The sequence below is a fragment of the Danio aesculapii genome, chromosome 12 (assembly GCF_903798145.1).
Source record: "Danio aesculapii chromosome 12, fDanAes4.1, whole genome shotgun sequence".
In the NCBI taxonomy this organism is placed as follows: domain Eukaryota; kingdom Metazoa; phylum Chordata; class Actinopteri; order Cypriniformes; family Danionidae; genus Danio; species Danio aesculapii.
Window position 1 is genome coordinate 622,554 of NC_079446.1, and position 23,223 is coordinate 645,776.

Here is a 23,223-nt window from a genome sequence, read left to right on the forward strand (position 1 = left end):
AACTGTTTAATAATTTATGAATTTTTTTCTGATATTTTAATTATCGTTTATTTTCATCTTATAATTTTTTTCTTTCATTTCATCCTTCTCTATTTTTATTCCTGTATTTGTATTTTTCTTGTTTAATTTTGTGCAGTTTTATTTATTATAAACAAGTGCTTCTGTTTTATGATCTTTACTATTATGGATTATTTTAGATGGTTTTTTGGATAAGTTGTATGGATTTAAATGTATTTGTTGTATATATCTTTAGCTTTATCTTTATCAGTCATCATTTTTTATTTTTGTTTAAAGACTTTTTAAATTATTTTTTTCAGATATTTTATTTATAATTTATTTTCATCTTATCATTTATCTTATCTTTTTTTTCTTTAATTTTATCATTTGTTACTTGTTATTCATTTATTTGTGTTTGTACTTTTACTGTGTTTTGTGCGGTTTTATTTATTTTAAATGCTCTTATTTTATGATCTTTTTACTATTATGTGTTTTTATAATTAAGAGTTGCATGGATTTTAGATTTATTTTTTATATATTTTTGGTGATATTTTAATTATCATTTATTTTCATCTTTTTTCACTTTGTTTGTTTTTATTTATGCATTTGTATTTTATTTTTATTATCTTTTTTGTGCAGTTTTATTTATTATAAACAAGTGCTTCTATTATTTATCTTTTTACTATTATGGATTTTTTTAATGGATTTCTGTTGATTTTATAGATTATATTACAAATGATCATTAATTTTCTGAATGTTTTGTTTCATTCTGTAAGTTTATTATTTTTTTTGTGTTATTTTATGAATGTTTTACTTTTTGTGCTGTTTATTTTCTTATTTTATATTATCATGATGTGAATTTTGTAGCCTTTTATGGGATATTTATTTAATAGGCCTGTTATTTTATACACCTTTTATGTGCTTGTTTACTTTATACACTTTGTTATTAACGTGAATGCTTTTTAAAAAAAACTTTGCTTTTAGAAATTTTGTGTTTTAATTTATATATATATATTTTTTTTATAATTTTTTTTCTCTCGTGTGGTTTTAAATGCATTATGTGTGTGTTTGCTTCAGACTCAGGAGGCGGTACACACACTCTCCGCCATGACGGCAGGAATCCGCCGTAACTGGATCCAGGCAGTGATGAAGAATGTCCGTCCGGCCACTGCTCCAGATGTAGCCAGGTGTGTGTGTGTGTGTGTGTGTGTGTGTGTGTGTGTGTGTTGCTGGAAAACACATTGCTTTTTTTACACATCTGCTTTTTTTGCCATATATATATATATATATTTTTTTTTTTTTGTGTGTGGTTATTAAAGTTATGCAAATTTATATTCAAGCAAGAAACCATTTTTAAAATTTTAACATTTGTTGACATTATCATATTAATATATAAACACAAAGGCGTGCTGTTTTTTGTAACCATTATAGGTCATATAAAAGTATATTTAGATTCTTCGTTAAAGATTGTTTATTGATTATTTTTATTTAGATCCGTTGTTTTAGATATTTGGAATAATTTTAATCTCCTTTCTAACATTATGTTTTTAATATATAAACCCAAAAGATAATCCAACACTAATATTGCTGAAGGGGGCTAATAATATTGACCTTAAAATGGTTAAAATCTGCTCTTATTCTAGCTGAAATAAAACTAATAAGACTTTCTCCAGAGGAGCAAATATTAGAGGAAATACTGTGAGAAAATCCTCAATCTGAGAAACATCATTTGGGAAATTCTTGCCATAGACTTCATCTGTGTGTTTGATATATTGTTGTCTCCTGAATAACCCAGCCTGACTGATGAGCATGGGTCGTTTGAGGGTGTTTGTCGACCTGACGTGACGCAGGACTCTCCGTCCTCTGAGGCATCTGTGGAGCGGGAAACAGGAGCCAAAAAAAGCCGTGCGCGGGAACGCAGGCGAGAGGGGCGGAGCAAAACCTTCGACTGGGCGGAGTTTCGTCCCATCGCTCAGGCATTGGCTCAGCAGAGAGCGCAGGAGGCGGAGATCACAGAGCGCAGCAAGAGGAGGGAGGAGCGAAGGCGGCGGTATGAGAGCGTTACCGGGGCATCCTTTGATCCCGCATTGATGGAGCAAGAGTCGGGGGGCGTGGCCCAGACTGAAGCTCCACCCCCGTCGGCTGAGTGGCAGCAGCGGGTGGAGGATGAGATCGAGCAGCGCTGGCAGCAGGTGGAGAAAACACCAATCAGAGATGAGCGCAGGGTTCCGTTAGGCTCCACCCACAGCAGAGACACCACAGACATGGAGAAGCTGCTGGAGGGATACAAGAGAGGGGTGCGACGATAAAACAGCTGATTTACTCTTTACAATTTACATTCGTTCTTTTAGATTCCTTTACAATAATAATAATTAGATTTGCTGTAGGTTTTTTTTTTTTTTTTTTTAATTCGTTTTACATTGTTTTTTGATTCTTTTAGATTCTTTTTTATTTCAGTTCTTTGTTTTAAATTCTTTCTAGATTCATTTTTATTTTGATTCTTTTTAGATTATTATTATTTTATTTGTTTTAGATTTTTTCTAGAATAATTTCTTATTTAGACTCTTTGTTTCAGATTTTTAAAAGATTTTTATATTTAGATCCTTTTTTGGATTAAAAAGTGTCATTAGCCTCCTTAAATTATTTTTAGGATTTAGGTTTTAGATTAGTTTTATTTTGCTTATTTATTTTATATTTCGTATTCTTTTCATAGGTTCCTTAAAATGTGTTTAGATTATTTTGATTGTTTTAGATTCTTTTAAAAACTTTATTCAGATTCTTCATTTTAGAATCTTTTTTTTATTCTTTGTTTCTTGTTTTTTTTTTAGGATTTTAGATTATTTTTTAAATTCTTTTAGATCTTTTTTTCTATTTGCATTAATTTTAGATTATTCATTATTTCAATTCTTTCTTTTAAATAAAAAAAAAATTTAGATTCTTTTAAAATATATGTAGATTCTTCATTATGGATAATTTTTTCATTTATTTCATGATAGATTCTTTGTAGAAAAATGTTTCATTTGTTTCAGATTTCTTCTAGATTAATTTCCTATTTAGATTCATTGTTTTAGATTTTTTTTAATATAATTATTATTATTTTTTTGTTTGTTTTTGTTAGTTTCTTTTTAGATTGATTAAGTTTGGATTATTTGTTTTGGATTTTTATTTAGCTTCCTGTAAATCCTTTTAGATTATTTGTAAAATCATTTTCATTTTGAGTGTTTTAGATTTTTTTTAAAAAACTTTATTCAGATTCTTCATTTTAGATTTATTTTTTGTTAGAATCTGTATGCTTTAATTTGCTTTATTTAGGGTCTTTTTACATTTTTGAAATGCTTTTTTATTTATTTTTTTCTTATATTCTTCATTTTAGAATATTTTTGGATTAATCTTTATTGAGATTCTTTGTTTTAGATAATTTTTTTAGATTCATTTAAAAATGTTTTTCGATTCTTCGTTATGGATTTATTTTTTTAGATTCTTTGTTTCAGATTATTTTTTAGATTAAACAAACATTAAGTTCTTTTCAATTATTTTTATTTGATTCTTTGTTCTTGATTATTTCTAGAATAATTTCTTATTTACATTTTTTGTTTTAGATTTTATTATTATTATTATTATTATTAGGTTCTTTTTAGATAAATTTTTTAATTTGGATTATTTGTTTTTGATATTTTTATAGGTTCCTAAAACTGTGTTTAGATTTTTTATTTATTTTTATTTTTTTATTTATTTTTTTTTTTTATTTTAGATTATTTAGTATTAATTTTTTATTTAGATTCTTTGTTGTTCATGTTTTTAGATTCCTTTATAAAAATGTAACTCTATTCTTCATTATTTAGATTCTTCGCTATATATTATTTTTAGATTCATTTCTGATTTAGATTCCTTTTTTATTATTATGTTTAAAATGTTATGATTCTTTTATTTGGATTCTTTGTTGTATATTAATTTTAAAAGCATTATTTACATTCTTCTGTTGTGTTTTGGTGTTTATGTTGAGGTGGAGGAGCTCAAGGCTCAGCTGGAGAACTGCCACCATCAGCTTCTGGACTCCAATCGGCACAAGCAGGATCTGGAGGGAAAACTAAAGACGGCGATGGAGCGCGAGCAGCAGACGCGAGCCGGATACATCTCTCCGGTAGGCCACATTTATCACATCTTCATCACGCATTCAGGGGTTTTATTCCCATTTGTGTGTTATTTTATGAGGATACATTGCTTCCAATCTGCAAACATGTGCTTTGCATGTCTAGAAAACGTTGCATGCAAATGAACAGGTTGCTTGTGCTCTTTTACTTTTTGCCTCAATTTAAAGGGATAGTTCACCCCAAAATTAAAATGAACCATTTACTCTCCCTCATGTGATTTTAAACATTTATGATGAAAAGTTGAACACAAAAGTAGATATTTTGAAGAATGCTGAAAACCTGTAACCATTGACTTCCATAGTAGGAAAAGCAAATGCTGTCGAATAGTGCTGAACGATACAGGAAAAATGTGTGATGTTATTGTAGTAATTGCGAATTTCTTACAGTATAACATTTCCCTGGAAAAAAAGCCATTTTTATTAGCCATGTATGTTTTTAAATCATTTATTTATGTAATTATATTGAAATAAACAGGTAAAAGATGTTTTTCAGATTGAATTAATTCTAAATAAAGTGTCAGGGTTCAGACATTTAGTCTTTAAAACACCTATGACTGAGTGAAAACCTCAGCAGACATTCTGATTTATCTGTTGTTGTTTTATCATTAGTGATGATTTCCAGCTCTGAGTTCACCTTTGGGCCGCTCCAGCCAATAGCTGAACAGCAACTACTGGGGGGGGCGGGCCTAAAGACAGTAATGCCCTATCTGATTGGTCACATAAATATCCAATGCATTAAAGTAATTTCTCTATCTAATTTATTTATTGCACACACTATTATCACAATAATGATAATTTTGCGACATTTTGTGCAGCCCTACTATGGAAGTCAATGGTTAAAGGTCTCCAGCATTCTTCAAAATATCTTCTTTTGTTTTCAAAAAAAGGAAGAAAGTCAAAAAGGTTTGTAAATGATGATAGAGTTCTCATTTTTGGGTGGACCGTCCCTTTAAGACTCCCCTGGCTGTCTTCAAGCACAGTGGCATTATAAGAGATGTCGATTTGATGCGAGCTCAGTTGCATGTTCCAGCATAGATATGATTAACATGAGTTGAACATGAATTAATCAATGCAACGATGGCATGAAAACAGACTCGCTCTGCCCTCCAGATACATTCATACTCAATGATGCGCTTTTACATAGATTCTAATAGCTGCGTATGTTTTAAGTTGGAGAAATAGTGAAAAAAGCATCGAGTATCAGTTTATCTTGAGGGTCTGAAGATCAGTTAAAATGATCAGACATCAGCTACAGAAACATCAGCATACAAGACAAAAAGCCTAAAAATGGCATATATGTGCATGATCAGTGTTTATTCACATTTAACAATTCATTCTGTTCATTTTTAACCTTACCAGACGACTTCCATATATGCTCTGAAGTGTGTATGTTTATATACGTGTGTGTGTGTGTGTGTGTGTGTGTGTGTGTGTGTGTGTTTAGTTTTTTGTTCAGAAAATGGCTGCATTGTTTTCTGAGATTAATTTGGAATTGAAACTTGCCTTTTTATTGACACATTTCTTTAAATAGCTACGAATTTTGTTGAATTATTATTATTTTATGAATAATTATGAGTTAAATCCAAACAAGTGCTTATATTTAAAGCTTGGCATCATTGTGCATGTCAAAAGGTGCTGCTGTATGTTGAATATTCATCCGGGACACTTTTAAATCTCCAGCAGCTACTTTAAGGTTTATATTGAAGTAATTTTTGAATGGAAAAGGTTTGTTATAAGCAGGCACAGCAGTGGTTGATCAATAGTTCTAGGTTATAGCATTGACAGACTCGTGATCTAATGGCATGAAACTGTTCTGGCATTCTTAGCTAGCACTAATATCGCGTCTCTGACCTCATGAAACAACTCTACTTTAACCTCTTAACATGCATGCATTGTTTCGATTGACTAATGTTTTGCTATTAATTAATTCTAGCGTTCTAATGTGCATCAGAAGCTGAATTTAACCGTAATCCACTGATTAGACACAGGTAATCAGGGTTCCCACAGCTAAGACGTTTCTGCAAAATCGTGGAATTGTATGGTTTATTCTGAGTTAAGTTGGGATTTTAGATCCTAGTCATGGAGTATCAGGGAGTTTTGTTAGTTTCCATTTATATGAATGTATTTTTTGTCAATGCCGTTTTATTTTTAAGGTTTTGACCACTGATCTATATAGATTGACTGGATTGCACGTCGCGTTCTAAACTGCCAAGAGGCAGTGAAGCCTCCAGAAGTGTTGGATCCGCCATCTTACTGTGCCCTACTGACAGAGAGCTACAACTTCTGCGCTAGGGATGGAAACTCGGTACTTTATCGGTCTCCATGCTACATTATAAAAGACTGAAGTATGGATAAGCTCTGACATTAACGGTTCTGCTATCGGTACTGGAGAATCACTACTGAATAAACATTACTCACAGTAGCATATTTAACTGACCGGCCTTTTCTAATTTGTCATATTTGATATTCGTCTGCACAGTTGGCAATTTCACATGACAAATGCTCATGTTTCCGCCCACTACGGTGAAAATATAGAAGCCGGCTGTGCATGCGCACTCAGCACATAGCTCGCGACACAGACTCGCGCACATAGCTCGTAAGCTTGCGGAGTGGTGGAGAGAAACATACATGTTATATTTCCCGAGTGGACACCGACAACGCTCGTTGCAACAAACGTAACAAGATGTTTACTTGTATAAGCGGAAACGCAAACAATCTGGCTAAACGTCTTTCAATAGTGCATTAACTGCAGAAAGACAAATGAAAAGTGTTCGACTGCCCGTAGTTAAAGATAATCCACAGCGTTATGCTAGCAGTCAATCACATATATTAATAGTTTAATAAACACACACATTCACTTACATTGAAAACAGAATGTTTTTCTGCAGTAGCCTAAATAAATCTTAAACATTAAAAATGCTTTTACATATTTACAAATATAGCCTATGAATAGTCTAATAATAAACTATGCTTATTAAGGAATTATAAAAGCATATTTTTACATTATTAACTCCTAAAACACCATTAACTCATTAATGTGAATGTGTTAATGAAACATCTTAAACATTATCTGATTATTTAACTGCATTTTGCAACTCAAAGAGGCTATTTTCAGCTACAGGGAGCACAAGAAACCAAGAAAGATCCAAGAGACTGCCAGAAAAGACAAACATGTTGATTTTTCTCCAGAAGAAAGGTTAAAAACTGAGTCATTTTCCTTCAAAACATTGTGCATTCTTTCACAGGAGCATTTTTATTTATTTGTTTTACAATTATTAGTTTTGTTTTACTTTATATTAAAAATGTAATAATAAAATAAAGTCGTTAATTCTGTTCAATTTGTTTGTTTTTCATTAAAAAAACACTACAAAAGTACCGATAAGAGAACCCTTAAAGTACCGAACCGATAAGTGGTATCGATAAAAGTAGTAATACCGTTAAAACCTTAAGGATAGCCATTCCTAGTCTATTCTACGGGGATTAGACGCTCCGCTTTAAAAATGACTCTGTGTACAGTAACAAGTCTGACACAAGTAAAGGAGGAGGTGAATCTGTTAAGCTTATTTTGTCATTTATGTGCAAATTGAAGTCTTTTCCTGTGAAGTGAGTAGCCGTAGCTGAAAAGAGGATCATAAAATAATAATACACTGTAATATATAATGTACTCCAATAGCAAATCCACCTGCCCGTTATAGATGGAAGCAACGGCTCTTTTTAAAACAGGTCATAGAGCCAAATACAATTGTGTTCATTAATTTACTGTGACGGTGTTTAAATTGTATTGGCTTCATATGAATTTACTTAACCATGGAGCTTACTTGGCCAAACAATCAGCTAATTTTAACAACGCACTATAAACCAAATCAGAAAAGGGCTGTATTGTAAATACGCATACAAGACATTTCTATTCAGTCAGATGGGATTAAGTCAAATCAATTCACCTGCTTCAATTTGTGTAAATAAAAACATCTTTATGTATATTTGCTTAAGAAAATGATGAATGTGTATTACAAGTGAATGATCGCTGTCAGTACAAAGAGTTACTGTATAAGCTGTCTCCTCTGATGATGATAATAACCTCTGATATCAGCTGCTTTCTGTTTAAAGGGGCGTCGCAAATAAAATAATCCTTTACTGCCACCTGCTGTTAACCAAGAGCACGTGTTATTTTCATTCTGCTTGGTCCTCTTCTCCATATTAAGCTTTTTATTAATACCAGAAAAGCTTCCTGAGCCCAAATAAATAATTATTTCATGTTTAGGACATTTGTGTAGACTGAACAGTACACATGAAGGATGGTTTCAAACCCAAGCGAGTGTCTTGTTAGGTGACGTTTTCTCCTTAAAATCATACGATTAATTCCATAGAACGCCTGAGCATAGTAGAGCTTATCAATATGGCGGTGCGGCGGCATGAGCAATCCAGTTCTCTATTACAGTTCAGTGGTTTGCACGTTATGTTAATGTTATATTATTAATAAATGAACAACAGTGGCCTGTTCTTTAGATATCATTTTGCTCTTTAGTCAGAGGAATTAAGGGATTTTTATATGTGCCACTGGGGTGATATTTCAGATTCTTTCAGTATTAGTATTGCTGCTTAAGTTTCAAGTTGGAAAATGAAGTGAAAAAAGGGTTTCTCAAAAAGCACTGAGTATCTTAAGGGTGCTGAAAATCTTTTGAATACAGGAGATACACAAACACTGGCATATGAGAAAAACATCAGCTTTTATTCAGTGAAAGTCAGGGAACTTGGTATTTGGCACTGGGGTGTTATTCCGGATTTTCCTGTATTAGTTTTGCTGCACAAGTTCTAGGCCCAATCCCAATTCTATTTATGTAGCTCTCTACCCATTTCCTTTAGCCCTTGAAACAGTTTTAAATGTATCCCTAAGATATGAGACAGCACCCGCACACGTCATCATGCGTCACCGTGAGCTCTTACTTTATATAAGATCAGCGATGGCGACTGCTATAGTTATTCCAGTTCTGTTGATTTCTGGTTTATGTTCAAGAAATCACAGAAGGCAACGATATCATGTTATCATAATGATATAATGTGGTAATCAGCTCGTAACTGTACTGTGCATTTACACCGTGGCCATATTCATCAATACAAAATAAATCAACATTAACGCTATACCAGACTTCTCTGATATGGTATTGGAGTGTCAGATGGGAAAGTACATTGAGGGACTGCTATACAGAAGTTATTATGATGGATTATAGATAGCCAAATTTAGCATTTTGTTTTTTTAAATGGTTTTATTTTTAAAAAGCATCACTATAAAACATGAATGCCGTGATAAATGTAATAAAACACATGCTTGTTTGTTGTAAATTCTTAATAATGCCAAAAAAATTATTATTTTTACTGATTTGTGCATCTGGGAAATTTACTTTAGAGTGTGTTCCTGATAAATCTCAGTTTCAAGGGTTATCTAGCGCTTCCCCTTAGCCCTTTCAGCCTTCCTAACCCCTTCACGTGAACGCACTAAACGAGGGGAAGAGGAAGGGCTAAGGAAGAGATTTGGGATTGGGCCTTAGTTTGGAAAATAACATGGAAAAAAGTGTTTTCTCAAAGGCATTGATCAGTCGAGGGCACTGAAAATGTATTCAGATGCATCTTCTGCAGACAGGAGCTACGTACACACTGGCACATCACATATATCAGCTTTTAAGTCAGTGAACTTGATATGGAGTGGGAACCCTGTGTCATGAAATGTGATTATGCTGTTTGTTTTTCCTGAAATCCTCATCTTATGGATAACTTGTTGATTTATAATCTAGAATGATTCACCTGTTAACCAACTGTCTGGTCCCCTTTTCCAAGCTGGAGTCCCCTTTGAGTGTTGAGACAGAGCCGCAGATGAAGAGGACTGAACTGGTTAGTTCTCAAGCTCAGAGTTTAACAAAGAAGTACCAGGAAACCAAAGAGCTCCTGCAGCTGCAAGAACTGAAAAAGCGCAACATGCAGGCACAGCTTGGCCTTTCTCTCTCACACTGGCCCGCAAAGGACCCTTCGCTTTCTGACACCAAAAAACACGAGGTCTGTCCCTCGAGAGCGCTCACTTTTACTCTTCAGGATAGTGAGGGAACCATTCGAGAGCTTGAGAACTTAATAAACACTGATGAACCTTTAACATTAAGGGAGTTTATAAAGCTCATCCAGTTGCATAGCGAACACGTTTGCTTGGTAGAATCTCCTCCAGGAGTGGAGCAAAGCGAACACAGTCGCTCAGTCGGAGAAATAACGCAATGCCAGAAACTGCTGGACAACTTGAAGAACCAGCAGGAGATTGAGAGCGAGGCTGTGAGGAGAAGTTTGGAAAAGGCTGGCGATTGTATTCGAGACTATGAAGCGCGTTTGCTCACTATGGAGGACATGCTGGGACGAGTTCAGAAGCAAAAAGCGGAGAGTCTCCTGCAGGCTTCATCAAGAGTAGAAGAGTTCAGTCCTGATATGAGCAGCAGAGATCTGTCGCAGCAGGTGGAGATTCTGGCCAATGAAAATATAGCGTTGAATCAGCGCTATCAGGAAATCGTGAACCAACTGAGAGAAGCCGATCGAGAGATAGACAGGCTGAAGGCGGAGGTTTGTAGACTGCGAAACAGTAAGGAAGAAGATAAAGAGTCCGCAGGTAAGAGAGAGCTCTGCGAAAAGTCCCAGAAGCTTCAAGAAGCTCTTATTAAATTAGAGACGCTTGGTAGTAATTTAAAAGACACTGAGAAAAGGTTGCAGTTGAAAGAAGCCACTCTTCGTGGACTTGGATTTCAGGTGGCGGAAAGTGAAGATGATCTCAAGTGTCAATTGGAGATCCTTCAATGCAAACTTTCAGAGAAAGAGAAAATGTGTGAGGAACTCCTGTCGCAGAGTCCCAAACAAGAGGACGCGGTGAGGACGCTCGATCAGATGCTTGTAGAAGCTCGGGAGGAGATCGCAGGGTTAAAACTGAAGCTAGAAAGTCAAGCAGTGCTCAGCGGGAAAACCGAAAGTGAGTTTATGCATGAGAAGGAAGAAGAAGCTGTGAATGAGGAGGATTTAAAGAGAAAGTCAGAGTCTCTAATGCTTGTGTTTGGCGCGTTAGTAAGCGGCAGAAAGGCAGAATGCGATGCATTTATTTCAGATGAGGATCACACAGGATTGATGATAGAGAGAAGGGTTTTATGCAGGATTTTAGACGGTCTACAGAAAGAGGATCCATCTGTGAGGCAAGTCGTAGAGCGAATGATGGCGGATAATAAAATGCTGATTCATGCAAACAAGCTCTCCAACATTCAACCAGGAGATACAATGCATGAGGAAGATGACGCAGATATCATGAAGAGTCTCTCTGAAGTGGTTCAGAGCAAAGTGGCGTTATTAAATCAGACTTCTGAGCAAACGGATGAGAAACTCACTTTGAGGAGCAGATCTGATTACATACGGGAGGCAATAACAGATATAACACACATGTACCAAACAGCCAAGATGAAGAAAGAGTTTGCACGTGCAGAAATGAGGACGCAGCATGAACTAGCAATGACACGCATTCAAATTGAAGGAGAGCCCATCGACTCTTTGGATAAAACTATTCAGCTGCAGGATTTGATGGCGAGACATAAGAAGGAGCTTCGAGAGCTGAAGGAGGTTTACGAGAGTGATGTGGAAAAGCTTAAAAAGGAGTTGGAGAAAGCTGGAGAAACCCTGAAGATGAGATCTGAAGAGAACGTCCGAGAGATCGACTCGCTGACCGTGTGCATGGAGAACCTGGAGAAAAAGCACGAAGCGGAAAGGCGAGAATTACAAACACACTTCAGTCTGCAGATGGAGGAGCTCCGGGACGCTGTCGGATTTGAAGATAAAGATTCGAGTTTGGGATCCCTCAAAGAGCAAATCCTGAAGCTGGTGCGCCGAGAGTCGGAACTGAGCCAAGAAATGCATCAGAAAGATGGAGATCTGCGTCAGAAATACGAGAAAGATCTGGAAAAGCTAAAGGTCAAGGAGTTTCCGTGTGCTTTCATGTGGCAGTCTTAAACCTGACCCTTTCCTCTCCTTTCTCTCATGTACTAACCCCGCTCTGTGGTGCTTTTGGTTTAGTCTGATCTCTCTATCTGCATGGCTGTGCATGTGCGCTTGAACACGAGGGAAAAACACCACTCTCACATTCAAGATTAAAATGCAGTCATTCATTTTATGCTGAAAAATTATTAGTTTTTACACTTGAAGCTTTTCTTTTCCTGATTAATAGCCAGTGCATTAATATCTGCAGATCGCCAGCTGCTTTAACTAATCCACAATCAATAATGCATGATAGTAGCTGAGGTTAAATGTGCAGTCTGTTTCTGTAAGATTTAAAGCTCAAGACAGAGATCGTTAAATTACATGTATGCATTAAGTTTATTTGAATAATTATATACATATACTGCAGAATTGCACCAATTATTTACTCATAATTAATGAGTGTTCTGTTATCTAGGTGTTGAATTAAAACATTCATTTGAGGAATAGTGATGTATTAGAAGATCTGTCTTTTGTGTTCGAGTTCATCAGTGTGATTTGCTCTTAAAGAGACAGAAAATAACAAATAATTTACTCACACTCAAATGGTTTTAAACCTTTAAATGGTGTAAAATGAAGATACAGTTGAAGTCAGAATTATTAGCCCCCCTGTTTATTTTTCCCCCAGTTTCTGTTTATCAGAGAGCAGATTTATTCAACACATTTCTAATCATAATAGTTTTAATAACTCATCTCTAATAACTGATTTATTTTCTCTTTGCCATGATGACAGCACATAATATTTACTAGATATTCTTCAAGACACTTGGTCACCTTGGAATTATAAGGTTCTGTCTGCGTATTGAATGATTTTGAGATATTGAGCTTCAAAGTTTTTGCATTTCATATAGCAAACAGTATGTGTGCAACAACTTCTAAAAAACATCCCATAAAGTAAATAAGTTGTCATTTAATAAGAATATGTCAATAATTACATTTTGACAAAAATGTCAGATAGAACCTTATAAATCTAAGATGACGACTTCTATTCAGCTTAAAGTGACATTTAAAGGCTTAACTAGGTTAACTAGACAGGTTAGGGTAATTAGGCAAGTTATTGTATAACGATGGTTTGTTCTGTAGACCAGTGTTTCCCAACCCTGTTCCTGGAGGCACACCAACAGTACATATTTTTCAGTACATATGTCTCCCTTATCTGACCCATTCACTTCAGGTTTTGGAGTCTCTTCTGATGTTATGATAAGATGATTCAGGTGTGTTTGATTAGGGAGAGGTTGAAAATGTGGACTGTTGGTGTGCCTTCAGGAACAGGGTTGGGAAACACTGCTGTAGACTATCGAAAAAATATATAGCTTAAAGGGGCTAATAATATTGACCCAAAAATGGCTTTTAAAAAATTAAAAACTTCTTTTATTCTAGCTGAAATAAAACAAATAAGACTTTCTCCAGAAGAACAAATATTAGAGGAAATACTGTGAGAAATTCCTCAATCTGGCAAAAAAAGAAAAAAGGGGGGGCTAATAATTCTGACTTCAGTTGTATTCTGATGTTTTGGGGGGAAGGAGCCAGTGATATCCGTGGTAGGAACTAAAACACTATGGAAGTCAATGGCTGTTTTTTTTCCAGCATTCTTCATTATATCTTCATCCGTGTTCAAATGGAGGATGAGGAAATAATGACAGGATTTACATTTCTGGGTCAAATTCTGTCAAGAAAAATCAGAAATAGCACTTATATTATTAATAAAGTGGTGTGTAGGTGTGTATTCTGTACTTTTGCGTCATTAGCGATAACCTCTCTCTCTCTTATTAGTATGTTGATTTGCAAAACATCATGAACAGCACTGACAGTTCAGCTTAAAGTGCTCTGACTTGCAGGAATATTTGTTCATTCCCATACTATTGTGGCATCTAATTCAGGCTGCGTCCAAAATCGCATACTTCCGTACGATATACTAAGTTAAAATCAGTATGTGAGATGAGTAGGATGTCTGAATTCATTGAATTGGAAAAGCAGTATGTGAGAAGTACCCGTCCGCGTGAGAGAATTCAGAATGGGAGTGAAGTGATGCGGGTAGGTCACCTGATCATGACAAAATGCCGGCTGTAGTAGGATCAAGTTCTGTTCATACAGTATAGAGCGCACTTTTCTAACTTCCGAGTTGCACGTTTAAATACAAATGCAGTACCTACTGAGTAGACGGACGCAGCCTCAGTGTTTCCCAACCCTGTTCCTGAAGGCACACCAACAGTCCACATTTTCAAGCTCTCCCTAATCAAACACACCTGAATCAACTCACCAGAACATTAGAGAGACTCCAACACCTGAAGTTAATGGGTCAGATAAGGGAGACATCCAAAATATGTACTCTTGGTGTGCCTCCAGGAACAGGGTTGGGAAACACTGCTCTAATTTAGTGCAGGTATTATGCATTTTTAGATAGGATTGATCATGCAGTGTACACTGCAGTGCAGTTTACTTGTGTGTAACTGTTTGTGGCTCTATAAGAGTTTTAAATTGCACACAAAGTTAAAAGAAATAGTTGAATCTATACAGTATAATATAATCAGTTTTACATGGATTCATAACCCAGTGCATTAATAAGAAAAAAACATGAAAGATGTCTGAAGTCCAGGTAAATGTATATTCAATTACATGTTCAGAGTGTGACGGGAGGACACAACAGATTTGTGTTTCATCTGCGCTAGTTGTCTTGGTTTTCAAAGTGATTGTTAGTAGGACTGAACAATATATCTCTTGAGCATTGATATCGCAATGTGTGTATCTGCAGTAGTCACACTGCAGGATTAGATTATTTATTAAAGATTAAAAGCAGAAGATCTTGAATATTGGACATTTTCAAAATTATTTATAGACTGATGACCATGCTCTTTACATTCAATTGTTCGGTTTCTGTACTTGAATACTGTTGGACTTCCCAGGAAATCCTAAAGCACTGTGTAGTTATTGATTTTTGCTTGTAATTTATTATTATTTATGCAGATGCACTGCACAGAACAAGTCTTGATCATCCCAGTCGATCTAAATGAATGAATATCTTTCCAAATGGAGCTATTCGAATCATCTGCTGCAATTATATTCATACTGTAAAATATTTAGCACAGTAAAACAAAATATCGCAATGTCAGATTTTCCCTCTGGGCACGGGCGCCGCTGAGGGGGAAAGTTGGGATGATTCTAAGGGCCCAGGCACTTATGTGGACCTGAGTCTGCTGAGAAATGTCAAGTATGGGATTACTTTTAATTTGACTTACTTAAATACTGTACAAATGTAAATCAACCCAGAGAAGCAGAGTAAGATTTATTTTGCAGAGCATTTATCATTGATCAAGACAACTGCACATGGTTAAGGAAATAATAGAGAAATTAATTCAGCACAATCTCATGTTTACATTCAGATATTTAGCATATTAACTTATGCAAGGAGGTTTTATTTGTCCACACCTGCACATGCTGTAGAAACAATGACATTTACTGTATATGATGTGTAGCATAAATATGATGTCCTTATAAAGTTTTGTGTTTTGATACAGATATTGCTCAAGTTTTAAAGCTAAAAGGTCCTGTTTGACTCCAATTTAAAGAATTATCAGTTTAATTTCTGCTGTCTAGGCATTGAGATTTACACGCATTAGTATTTAGTCAAGGAATTCAATTACGCATTGAGTAATTTTAGATTGATTAAAGTTATTTAATTACAGCTTTAATGATTAAATTAGTAATTGAGTACTTTTGTTTGAAGTGACTTTATATTCATAAACCATTTTGCATTCAAATGAATTTTTTAATTAATGTTTGATGTTAAAACACACTTGTGTTGTCAGATGTAAACCAAAAATAGCGAGAGAGAACTGATTATTTATTTAACCATATAATGGAATATAATGTGGATGTCTGAAGTGTCCTGGGGTCTCATTTATAAACGTTCAGTTTCCACACAAACATTAAAGGATTTTATAAACATGTATTAAATACTAATTAGATGAGAGAAGGTGCGCTGCTGTAAGTAAACTGTAAGTAAAACATGTTGAACTTAAATATTGACTTTAAATCATCACATGAGCAGGCCCAGTCAGAACCTGATGACTTTTCTTCAGTGCAGTATTGAGTATAAATGAATTTAAGATGGTAGCTAACCCTTTTAAACGTCAAATAAGAAATAAAAAAACTTTTATGTAAGGTTTACCATGCACATTCATGTAGACCCACTTGTTTTCCAAGTTTTTATAGGTTGTATCTACTAAAAGCTAATGAAGATAATATTAGTTTACGAACTGTATTGTACATAAATCATATTAACATGAATGTCACGACGTGCAAATCAAGTCTTGCTTCTCAACGGTAAAACTAATTAAGTCTATGTTTTTTCTGATTTACACTCATGTACAAAAGTAAATCAGAAGCATTACGGTGGTCTACAAAAACATCTGCTGATTTCTGTATGTGGGCCAATATGAGCCACAATCATCATAATAATAAATAAATGAAATGTGTTCTGCCTTATGCTCACCTTTAGGAAGTTTTCCATCTACAGTTTTCTAAATGAGACTCTTGGGCCTCTGTTTTAACGATCCAAGCACAAGGCGCAAACGCATTAAGGCTGTGTCAGAATCCACTTTTGCTAATTTAAGGACGGAAAAATCCGCTTTGCGCCGTGGCGCATGGTCTAAAAGGGTTGAGCTTTATTTTCTTAATGAGTTATGGGTTTGTTTTGAGAATAAAGAGTCTCAGAGTCTCATCTCCCATTCCCTTTAAGAGTCAGTTGCCTCATAAGGTCTAAAACCTGACAGGTGGGCAAATCTAAGCTGTTTTTAATAAAACAAATATAAATATGCAGATAATGAATAATACTGCTAATAATAATAACATTATACAAAAGCAAATTATTATGAATAAACTGAACCCCCCCCCCCCCCCCCCCCCCCCCCCATATGTACAGATATTTGCGCATTGCTGTACATCCTGTCTTTATTAAGCAATGTGTAAGCGTGGTGCACAACTAACGCACTCTGCACTGGACAATAGAGCGGCTTTGTTCTGGTCTATTGAATAATCTATTATAGTTTCTCAAAATAGCAACGCGCCTCAACACGCCTCCTTTTTTAGACCAGAACGCCTATGGGCGCACATATGAGCGCTAATGCGTTTGCTATTTAAATAAGTATGCTGCAAAACATCAAAACGTCTCTTGCTCCAAGCTGAAACTAGCAAACAAGTATTGGGCCGGGTGTATGATAGGGCCCTTGGTGTTTTGCGGTCACTTTATAAACCCAGTGTTTCTCTCTCTCCGTCTGTGTGTCCCTCATGTGGCTGTAGATTATTAATGTTTTGTGTGTGTGTATGTCTCTGTGTACACGTGAAGTCAGAATTATTCGCCCTCCGGTGAGCTTGTTTTTCTTATATTCCCCAGATGATGTTGAACAGATTGAGGAATTTCTCACAGTATGTCTGATAATTCTGGAGAAAGTCTTATTTGTTTCATTTCAGCTACAATAAAAGTAGTTTTTCATAGTTTTAAAGCCATTTGTTATTATAGCCATATTATTAGCCCCCTTCAGCAATATTAGTGTTGGATTGTCTCCAGAATAAACCACTGTTATACAATGACTTGCCTAATTACCCTAACTTTACCCTAATTACCCTAGTGAAGCCTTTAAATGTCACTTTAAGCTGAATACTAGTCTAATATCTAGTCTAATATTATTTACTGTCATCATGACACAGAGAAATCAGTGATTAGAGATGCGTTATTAAAGCTATTATGATTAGAAATGTGTTGAAGAAATCTTTTTGTTAAACATAAATTAGAGAATATACAGGAGGGCGAATAATTCTGACTTCAACTGTGTGTGTGTGTGTGTGTGCGTATGTGCGTGTGCGCAGAGGTCACTGATTTCTTCATGTTTCTCCACAGGCCACATGTGAGCGAGGTTTCGCCGCTATGGAGGAGTCGCACCAGAAGGTGATCGAGGAGCTGCAGAAGAAACACCAGAGAGAGCTGGAGAAACTGCAGGAGGAGAAGGAGAGACTGCTGGAGGAGGAAACAGCTGCTACCATCGCCGGTCCGTGTACACACACACACCAAGACGTCTGTGCACATGCATGTGTGTCTGCGTGTGTGTGTTAGGGCTGCACGATTTATTGCTAAATATCGCGATCTCGATTCGACACTACACACGATCTCAATTCAGCTTTTCTGTGATTCAGCCAATTATATATATATTCAAGGTCAGGAGAGAAGTGTAAAGGCATCGCACAAGTCTCCACATTGTTTTATATACGTTGCTCAGCAACATGGGCACCTCCAAATGGTGTTAAAAGTGTCACATGCTGTATTTATAATTATAATTCACCCAAAAATGTCTTTTCTGTCTTAATGTAATGACGTATTCACAGCTACGAAATCATACATGAGCTGACGCACTGTTTATTACCAAGAAGGTGCATGCATTCCCGCCAGTGAGGTCTACTATAGTGAACAGAACCTGCATAGGCTGTGAATAACAGGTAATACATTCAGGTTGTTGCAAACTGAACTCAGTGACAGCATCCATGACATGAGTGCATTTGGCAGTGAAAGTAAAACCGAAAACTCACACATCATTTATATGATCATACGCATTTTAGAGTCATGATTACGACAAGCATTTAATGTTTTATCTCTCATAGTCAACACAGTGTTGTGCATGGAAAAAACTGTTTCCAGCAGGGGTCTCAAACTGCCGGCCTGCATGCCATTTGCGCCTCCCCCTGCCTCCTCCTCCCTCCAGCCCGCAACTGACGTCACTATAACAAGATTCAGCCCAACAATACGTATATATGTGAATTACTATCATTGTTGTGCAGTCGCATATACACTCGTGGTTTTGACCCTCCACCTACTGGCCGTTTAAGGTACTGCACTATATATTCGAGTTGCTTTCGGTTTCTCTCAGTGTGCGGTCGAGAGTAATGCACATGCAGATTATTTCTGGGGCTGATTTAAACATTAGAATTTATTTACGTACATGCTCTATTTATACTAAAGCTCTATTTTGGTAAATATTGAAGCGTCATTTAATTATTATCATGTTAATACCACCTGTATTGTGTTGTACAAACACTTCTTCATGGCTTACATGTTATGCTGGTGGTGTAAATATCTGATAATTTTGCTAATAATCGGTTCTAATTGTCGTCTTTAATAGATTTTCCTAATATGCATATTAAGATTTGTATAAATAATGTGCATTAGTGAAGTTTTACTGCTGGCTGAATTGAACATGTTCAAGTAAATGTGAATATATACATATGTTCCCCCTGTTTGTTTTACAGAAAAGAAAGATATTGAGAAGAACATTCGCCAGTGACGTCAATAAAGTTCCCCAATCTGCTTATTGCGGTCTTATGCTATCTGTTAAACTTTTGGTTAAGCAACAATTGATTGGGACATAATAATTATTATTATTATTATGCCTATTATTAAACTGTAGTATTTTTATAGCAATTTAAACTCTGCCTTCAATGTGTACAACAAGAAACAAAAAGGAAAAATATCTGAGTGCATTAATTACATCAGGTTTGTGCTTCAATATTAAAACAGCTCTCTTATGAATTATCAGTCACTGATATGGCCCCCTACCAATTTAAGTTTAAGACCCCTGGTTTACAGTGTCTGTACTCTAGCCCAGTGTTTCTCAACCCTGTTCCTGAAGGCACACACCAACAGTCCACATTTTCAACCTCACCCTAATCAAACACACCTGAATCAACTCATCAGAACATTCGAAGAGACTCCAAAAGCTGAAGTTAAAGGGTCAGATAAGGGAGACATCCAAAATATGTACTGTTGACGTGCCTCCAGGAACAGGGTTGGGAAACACTGCTCCAGCCTATGTTATGTTGAATATGATGCAGGAGGGAATCTGATAATGACGAATGTCTCTCTTTATCAGTGAATAATATGGTCTAATAGTGTTGACAGTGACGAATGACAAGCATATGTCTCAAACATAATAACTCCACGTCAGAATTCTGAATAGTTGTACTCTGATGTCTTCACTTTTGTTGTGATGACATCAGAATTGTTGTGAATTAACAAGCAGGACATATTTGAAGTAAATATAGCAAATACAGTCGTATATACTGTATATATACAAATATAGTAAATACAGTAGACCTTCACAGGCCTCATATTATTAGTGTTGTTTTACTGTATGTTTGAGAATTAACAATAATAATAGCCTACTGGAATTAAGCTTTACATCTACAGAATCATGAGAAAATCCTGATCTTCATTTTAGTCAGAATCCTGCAGCTCTATAGTTTGTGTTTGCATGTGTGAATCTGTGTTATTGTGTTCATGTCTTCATAATTTACCATTGAAAGAAACGTCGTCATCAGAAACGTGCTGACAAACTGCTTTAGATTCTATGTAGTGACTGTATTATGATGACACGTGTCAATAAGTCAATAATAAATAAAGGTTTCATTTTTATTTTGCATGCTTCTCTATATAGTTGAGATTTGAGACAATAGGAGGCTTTACTAATGGTTTCATTATTAATGCTCTTGTGTTTTAGCTATCGAGGCGATGAAGAACGCGCACCGCTCGGAGCTGGAGCGAGAGCTGGAGAAAGCACGCAAAGCCACCAGCAGCACAGAGAACGCAGACATCGAGGAGATCCACAAACAGCACGAGTCAGTGTTCATCTGCACGCTTTCTCCCATAATGCACCTCTGCATTACAGTTACTGCATTGACCACAAATGAGTACAGAGCTGCTCGTACTTCAGTGTGTGTGTTCTGTTATAGCCGTGTGTTTTCTGCACACCTAAAGTCTGAAAGCATGACCGTCTGCTGTGCCAAGAGCAGATCTGCAGCCGCTGCACACTTTATTTCTTTGTGTGCGTGCGTGCGTGCGTGCGTGCGTGCGTGCGTGATTGGGCTCAGCTTCTGTCTAGACTTCTGCTTTTACACCTGCTGGTATTAGGATAAAGCCGTTTAGTGGATCACCAGTAGAAATATTAGACACGTTTGCTGTTTAAAAGCTGATATTTTGTCCACTTTAGACCTGTTTCATCTGACTTTTCAATCTAATAAGGTCGTGCATTTTTCATACTACATAAAAACTGCAGCATCTTTAAATCACTGAATCATTTACATGCACTGTAGGAATGGCTAATGCATAGAAACACCCTTAATTGCATTGGTCTCAGATGAACTGCTAATAGAGGCTAATATGTTCGGTTATGATTATCGTGGCATCAATTTAGTTCGATATCACAGTGCATTGACGATTTCCATAAATAATTAGTTATTTTGTGTGTGTGTAAGAGAGGAGCTGGTGTCGTATCAGCGGGAGATCGAGGTGCTGTCGGAGCAGTATTCTCAGAAGTGTCTGGAGAACGCTCATCTGGCTCAGGCGCTGGAGGCCGAGCGGCAGGCACTCAGACAGTGCCAGAGGGAGAACCAGGAGCTCAACGCACACAACCAGGTCAAGCACACTGCTTGCAATACACACACACATGCAGCATGCCAGAGGAGGGAGGGATTCTGCAGTAAAAGCACATTAACAGCAGGACATGTTTAGCAGTAAATGCACACTGATTGTTGCATGCATTTATTCCAAAAACTAGAACTGATTTAGACTCGTCATGGCATCTGTTTTGAAACAGAAACTTGAGTAACAAAGTGTCTTTACTGACCAAAACATTTATTGTGTGTGTGTGTTTGTGTGTGTGTGTGTGTGTGTATCGCAGGAGCTCAACAATCGTCTGGCTGCAGAGATCACCAAGATGCGCTCAATGGTAACTGAAGACGGAGCGGACGCTGGAGGACCGATTCAGGGGAAGGAGCTGTACGAGCTGGAGGTGTGTGTGTGCATGCATGTGTGTAAGAGTGTTCTCTGCAGTGCATGCTGGGATTGACACTCACTCTGCTGCTGTTTACAGGTGATGCTGAGGGTGAAGGAGTCAGAAGTGCAGTATTTGAAGCAGGAGATCAACTCTCTGAAAGATGAGCTCCAGACGGCACAGAGAGTGAGACTTTACAGCGCACACACACACTTCTGGACTCACACTGTTATTCCTACGCTACTCCACTATAATATTTAGACTATTATTATTACTATTTCATTCAATCTTTGATTTGTTTAGGGATTCTGATTCTGAAGTTGAAACATGCAGTTAAAGACAATCATTCATCCTAATAATTTAATAATATTATATAGTAAATAACCTGCGCCACGTTATTATATAGTAAATAACCTGCGCTACGTTATTATATAGTAAATAACCTGCGCCACATTATTATATAGTAAATAACCTGCGCTACGTTATTATATAGTAAATAACCTGCGCCACGTTATTATATAGAAAATAACCTGAGCCACGTTATTATATAGTAAATAACCTGCGCTACGTTATTATATAGAAAATAACCTGCGCCACGTTATTATGTAGTAAATAACCTGCGCCACATTATTATATAGTAAATAACCTGCGCTACGTTATTATATAGTAAATAACCTGCGCTACGTTATTATATAGTAAATAACCTGCGCTACGTTATTATATAGTAAATAACCTGCGCTACGTTATTATATAGTAAATAACCTGCGCTACGTTATTATATAGTAAATAACCTGCGCCACATTATTATATAGTAAATAACCTGCGCTACGTTATTATATAGTAAATTACCTGCACTACGTTATTATATAGTAAATAACCTGCGCCACGTTATTATATAGTAAATAACCTGTGCCACGTTATTATATAGTAAATAACCTGCGCCACGTTATTATATAGTAAATAACCTGCGCTACGTTATTATATAGAAAATAACCTGAGCCACGTTATTATATAGTAAATAACCTGCGCTACGTTATTATATAGTAAATAACCTGCGCTACGTTATTATATAGTAAATAACCTGCGCCACATTATTATATAGTAAATAACCTGCGCCGCGTTATTATATAGTAAATAACCTGCGCCACGTTATTATATAGTAAATAACCTGCGCCACGTTATTATATAGTAAATTACCTGCGCTGCGTTATTATATAGTAA

General features: G+C 36.1%; 1 protein-coding gene across 3 annotated transcripts in view; it reads left to right on the forward strand.

Moving 5' to 3' along the window:
* mprip (myosin phosphatase Rho interacting protein) overlaps positions 1 to 23,223 on the forward strand; it is a 77,025-nt gene that overhangs the window by 42,366 nt on the left and 11,436 nt on the right. For 2 of the 3 annotated variants that reach the window (XM_056470127.1, XM_056470126.1), the window contains exons 13-21: positions 1,075 to 1,184; positions 1,793 to 2,294; positions 4,001 to 4,138; positions 9,980 to 10,033; positions 18,084 to 18,231; positions 20,731 to 20,848; positions 21,485 to 21,644; positions 21,910 to 22,020; positions 22,102 to 22,188. In XM_056470127.1, the coding sequence (XP_056326102.1) occupies positions 1,075 to 1,184; positions 1,793 to 2,294; positions 4,001 to 4,138; positions 9,980 to 10,033; positions 18,084 to 18,231; positions 20,731 to 20,848; positions 21,485 to 21,644; positions 21,910 to 22,020; positions 22,102 to 22,188 (1,428 nt within the window). The remainder of the gene's footprint in view (positions 1 to 1,074; positions 1,185 to 1,792; positions 2,295 to 4,000; positions 4,139 to 9,979; positions 10,034 to 18,083; positions 18,232 to 20,730; positions 20,849 to 21,484; positions 21,645 to 21,909; positions 22,021 to 22,101; positions 22,189 to 23,223) is intronic. The other variant, XM_056470128.1, reaches the window with a different exon arrangement.